At 38.6% G+C, this 6,104-nt stretch overlaps 1 protein-coding gene across 1 annotated transcript in view; it reads right to left on the minus strand.

Moving 5' to 3' along the window:
* Window positions 1–5,535: 5,535 nt before the first annotated feature.
* The window catches only part of NUDT9 (nudix hydrolase 9), a 20,848-nt gene continuing 20,279 nt past the window's right edge, over window positions 5,536–6,104 (minus strand). Inside the window, exon 6 of the mRNA XM_023513342.1 lies at window positions 5,536–6,019. Within this exon, the coding sequence (XP_023369110.1) occupies window positions 5,841–6,019 (179 nt within the window). The 3' untranslated portion in view covers window positions 5,536–5,840. The remainder of the gene's footprint in view (window positions 6,020–6,104) is intronic.

Here is a 6,104-nt window from a genome sequence, read left to right on the forward strand (position 1 = left end):
AAAAAAAAAAAAAACCTTACATCATCTAAATAAAACACTAAGTAATATAATTGAATTTTCCAATAAATATTATCATATATAAAATATTTTAACTTACATATATACTAAGTTAAATATAAGATAAAAAATTATCCCATTCATATTATTAATCATTGATTTTTCTTCTTTCACAGTTAATCACTGCTATTTTGAACCAACTGGTGGTAAGTCATTTATTTTTATGCTACCATAAAATACAAATTTGCTTAATGGATTGAAGATAATATCTTATTAATTTTTTTTAATTTTTAGGGCTTCTTTGGGGTAAGATTTTATTTCTGTGATTATACTGATAAACATAAGAGACATTCATTGACAGGAAAGGTAAGAGAACTCTTCATACATAAAAACATATGGCAGAATTAAACCCAACTGATCTACCCAAAGTAAAATTAATGGTTATAAACTGAATTTCCTCCAAGATCTTTAGACCAATTTTGCAGGTCTGAAAATGTATTCTTTTCATAACATCCGTGGTATTTCACAAATTTAAGTTTTTAAGACATACATGCAATATTAGGTTAAGAAATTTCCAACAGGGAGGTTTGCCTCAGGCTTCTTTCTGTCTTATGGACAATTCATACTAAATGAGAAAAGCTTACTCATTTGGTAGAGAACTACCAAACCTAGAAATGGTCTGATCTCAAATGGTCTGATCTCAGACCTAGAAATGGTCTGATCTCAAATGGTCTGATCTCTCCTTTACATTAGGAGCTTGCTTGGTGCAAAGGCTACAATCCTTGGACTTTCTACTTTCATTTTCACGCACGTTTGCTTTCATTTAAAATATATGCCAATTTAAAAAGTAGAGGCCAAGAAGGTATATTCCTTTTTGTTGCTTTTTTTTTTTTTTTTAAAGAGAGGAAGTCTCACTATGTTGCCCAGGCTGTAGTCCAGTGGCTATTCACAGGCTGGATCGTGGCACCCTATAGCCTTGAACTCCTGATCTCAAGCAATCCTCTCACCTCAACTTCCCCATTGGCTGGGACACTTGAACCCAGCTCACCACCAAGCCTGACTCTTTTTTTAAATAACAATTAATACATCTATTAACATCATATAGTATGTATTTTAATCTACCTTGAAAGAAACTAGATTTTCACCCAACAGTTTTTCTCCTAACAAGTTTTAGTGCGTAAAGTGCCTATTTTGTACTCTTAATCACTTCAGATACTTTTATCAAGCCCCCAAAGGCCACGAGAGAGAAATTAAGCTCTGCGTTGCAGACATACAGTTAAGGATTCAACTCAGCATTGAAGTATAACAGAACTACCTAATTTTCTATCCCCAGCCCACACAATTATACCAATATTAATGTATCAGCAATAAAATAACCATAAAATGGGAGACACAGGTGAAAGTGAAGGAATTACTGTGAAAATACCTTCATACAGTAGCTGTAACCTATATTGTAACTGTATTATCTATTTTGACAGAAATAACTCTCACGACTGTGCCAGAAGTTCTACACGGTTAGTAAAATCTCCAAATATCTTTCAAGCAACATTATGCAGTTTTGAATATTTTTATCAAAAAAATTTAATCACCTTAGATTGTGTCCAAGTTGGTAATTTAATCATGTGATGAAAGTAGGTATAAAAAGGCCAACTTAATTCAAAATGCTTTCTTCAAAGAATGTATTTGAATGTCAGTTTATTTAATGAAACTCCAGAAATTTTAGAAAATAATACCAACCATTGGAGTGCTAAGCATCAGAAAACATACTGTTAAATAAGAGTAGCCTCTTAAAGTGCTTAGAATTTCCAAGTTCCTCTTTAGCTACCAAATAGTTAGCTTTTAAGATCACTATGATCACACGTAAGTTTAGCATATCTTCGATTTGAGTTTGAAATGCTTTAAAAGCTCCAGAACCCCTGTTGGCAAAACAAATACTGATTGTGACCATTTATCCTTATGTTAACATTATTACCACTTAAACTGTCTGTCGGTGAAAACTCTGCAAATACTTTGGCTAACAAGGTTAACCAAATCAGGTATGGTCCTTAAATTTCAAGTTACCAATCATAACTGCATTAGGATGACTAATATGAGTACTATTTGTGTAACATATAATCTTCCAAACTGCATACTTAAATCATAAATCTTAGAGGATTCATAACTTAGCAGGGAATAAAAAACAGGTTTTAGAATTAGGCAGACTGAGATTCAAAGCTCTGTCCCTTGCTGAACAAAAACGTGAGCAATCTTTCTTCATCTGTGAAATGGGAATAATGCCACCTAATTTCACAGGCATTGTGGTGAGGATTAAGTAATATAGATATTCAGTAAATGGTATGTATTGTTACTCTTTATTTTACTAAATGTTTCTAAAAGAAAAAAATATTCCATATACATTAAATGTAAGAAAAGCAAATATGAAGGGAATATTGCCTAGTGATATAGATGTTTTCTAGGAATGTCATAAACTAACATTTTAATCTGGTTTTCCTCATTATAGATAGTGCTGGATATTTACAGTTTTCAGAAGATGATCTTCTTCTATCCCCGTGGTTCTCAACCTTCCTAATTGCCACGTTGTTACAAATGGAAAAAAGGGGTCGCGACCCACAGGTTGAGAACCTCTGTTCTATCCTATCTGTAGTATACTATGTTAACAGTAGTATTTTGCAAACTTTATATATATTCCAGTGAAAACTCAAAAAAAAAATCTAGACCATGTGTTTTAGTTATACTTTAAAGAAAACTGTAATATAGCCTAATATCTTTATTAATGTATCAAAACTATGTATTAAAACTATTAAACAATTTTTCAGAAAATTGCTCAAACTTTCTTAAAAGTTTTGTAAGTAGCTTCAACTTTAGAGAACTCGGTTCAGTTAGAAAGAAACAATTTCTTCACCCCAAACAGTAAAAGGAGAAGCTGACTCACATCCGAAGAAAGCCATCCAGCCTCTTACTCCATGAGCAGGTCATGCTCATCAAAGATACATCTCTTTTTTTTTTTTTTTGAGACAGAGCCTCAAGCTGTCCCCCTGGGCAGAGTGCCGTGGCATTACAGCTCACAGCAACCTCCAACTCCTGGGCTCAAGCGAGTCTCCTGCCTCCGCCTCCCAAGTAGCTGGGACCACAGGCGCCCACAACACCCGGCTATTTTTTGGTTGCAGTAGTCATTGTTGTTTGGTGGGTCCGGGCTGGGGATTCGAACCCACCACCTTAGGTGTGCGTGGCTGGCGCCTTAGCTGGTTGAGCTATAGGCACCGAGCCAAAGATACTTCTCTTTATTACATACCCCAGAGACCAGGATTTTATGGATTTTTTTTTTTTTTTTTTTTTGTAGAGACAGAGTCTCACTTTTTCGCCCTCGGTAGGGTGCAGCAGAGTCGCTCCAGCAACCTCCAACTCCTGGGCTTAGGCGATTCTTCTGCCTCAGCCTCCCAAGTAGCTGGTACTACAGGCGCCCGCCTCAACGCCCAGTTATTTTTTGTTGCAGTTTGGCCGGAGCTGGGTTTGAACCCACCACCCTCAGTACATGGGGCCGGCGCCCTACCCACTGAACCACAGGCGCCTCCCGATTTTATGGAGTTTTAAAAGTTAATGCCATACATAAGCCCTCTAACTCCTCCAGAGAGGGTTGAAGTATCCTGAAATCAAACACTCTAAAGTCTCAGCAAAACCCACAGTCATACTCGGGGGAAAAAGGCCTCCTGTCAGTTCACTGGGAGTTTACTACCACGGGAGTTTTGACATCAACTTGACAAAACAAAACAAAACAAAATTCTGTTTTACTTTAGCTCTAGTTCTACTCTCTAGATACAGTCTACTTTCTTCTTCAAATGTCTGAAGAAAAGACAACACCATGTCCCTACCCCCCAATGCTTTGCTTCAGATGCCCCAGCTACAGTCTAACCCAAATTCGGGTGGAGAGGAGTTAATATCATAGCACTTTCCAATGCATATTGCTGGGAGAATGAGATACACACGTCCACTCAGACAAGGCAGTATTACTTTCTCCCCCCTTCCATGTTTCTAAGACTCCCTAACACCACCAATCCTGTCCTTTCTTTAGGAATTTAATATTAACCACACACCTTTCCAAAACCCATTTCAATCTTTAACATTCCCTTCCTAACAAAAATCTCTCTCTGTTCCTATCTGATTGCAATTCCTTTTTGAACATCTATTTTTATTTATTTATTTATTTTGAGACAGAGTCTCACTATGTCACACTCAGTAGAGTGCCATGGCATAACAGCTCACAGAAACCTCAAACTCTTGGGCTTAAGTGATTCTCTTATCTCAGCCTCCCGAGTAGCTGGGACTATAGGCACCCACCACAACGTCTGGCTATTTTTTTTTTTTTTTTGGCTGCAGTTGTCGTTGTTATTTTGCAGACCCAAGCCGGGTTCAAACCTGGCAGCCTCAGGTTTATGTGGCCGGCACTCTACTCACTGAACTACAGGTGCCAAGCCAACATCTATTTTTTTTTTTTTTTTTTTTTTTTTGAGACAGAGCCTCAAGCTTTCCCCCTGGGTAGAGTGCCGTGGCATTACAGCTCACAGCAACCTCCAACTCCTGGGCTCAAGCGAGTCTCCTGCCTCCGCCTCCCAAGTAGCTGGGACCACAGGCACCCGCCACAACGCCTGGCTGACATCTCTATATCTCTGGGACTATAGGCACTCACCACAACGTCTGGCTATTTTTTTTTTTTTTTTGGCTGCAGTTGTCGTTGTTATTTTGCAGACCCAAGCCGGGTTCAAACCTGGCAGCCTCAGGTTTATGTGGCCGGCACTCTACTCACTGAACTACAGGTGCCAAGCCAACATCTATTTTTTTTTTTTTTTTTTTTTTTTGAGACAGAGTCTCACTATGTCACACTCAGTAGAGTGCCATGGCATAACAGCTCACAGAAACCTCAAACTCTGGGCTTAAGTGATTCTATTGCCTCAGCCTCCTGAGTGGGGGGGGCTACAGGTCCCTGCCCCAACTGGAGATTTTTTTTTTTTTTTTTTTTTGGCTGCAGTTGTCATTGTTGTTTTGCAGGGCCAAAGTGATTCTCTTGCCTCAGCCTCCCAAGTAGCTGGGACTACAGGCTCCCACCTCAACACCCAGCTATTTTTTTGAGACAGGGTCTCACTCTGGCTCAGGCTGGTCTCGAACTCATGAGTTCAGGCAATCCACCCTCCTTGGCCTCCCAAGTGCTAGGATTATAGGCATGAGCCACCATGCCTGGCCTTTATTCATTGCTCTTAATCTTTAATAACTAAAAGAGTGATTGAAATTTCCTCATAAAACTCATGACTCTAAAGTCAAAAATACATAAAGTTCCCACTTTTGAAATCAGCTTCAATAAGATAATAAAAAGCATAATGATAAATAATTGAAGGAAAAATCAAATGTGACATTAAACTATACATCCAATGGTGGTGCTTGTCCTAAAGAAGTCCAATGTGGCAGGAAAATCCTTTGGGCTTCAAAAGATTGAGGTGGGCGGAGGAACTGACAAACAAGAACTAGATGGAAAACAGGAGTTATGGCTGATCAAGAATTTGTCTTTATTCTGATTATGATTCATCCGAGAGCATCAATTGTTTAAATTTCGTTGAAGCCATGCTTACACAGAATACATACAAAATATGACCATTTATGTTCCTTTGACCAGAAAGCTGAAAATTCTGTGTTTTGTTTCATCATATTTATTAATTTTTATTCTGATGGAAACCCCTCTAAATGTAAATCATTTTGAAAGTGAACAGGCCCAGTGGCCGCCCTAAGTTGGGTGACCCTGCCTCCTTTCAGCACCTGCTCCTTTGTGGGCTTTTGGCTTCTGCAGAGACCAGGAGCTATACCCCCCGGCAGTCAGCTTCAGAGCCCTCACTCCAGTGCGCATCTCGTTTCTCTGTCACTAGTTTGATGAACTGAGAGTGACTGGCGTAAAGCTTGAGCTTCTCGCTGATGTCGACCCATTTCACTTTTCCAGCATCATCTCCAGCTTCTAGGGTAAGATTATCCATTACCTCACCTGATTAATAAAGAAAATCCACCATCAAGAAAAGGAAATTCATTTATTCATTTCTTTTTTAACACATCTCTATTTTTTTTTTTTT

This window comes from Otolemur garnettii, unplaced genomic scaffold, assembly GCF_000181295.1.
Source record: "Otolemur garnettii isolate 467f Iridium unplaced genomic scaffold, OtoGar3 scaffold00039, whole genome shotgun sequence".
Taxonomy (NCBI): domain Eukaryota; kingdom Metazoa; phylum Chordata; class Mammalia; order Primates; family Galagidae; genus Otolemur; species Otolemur garnettii.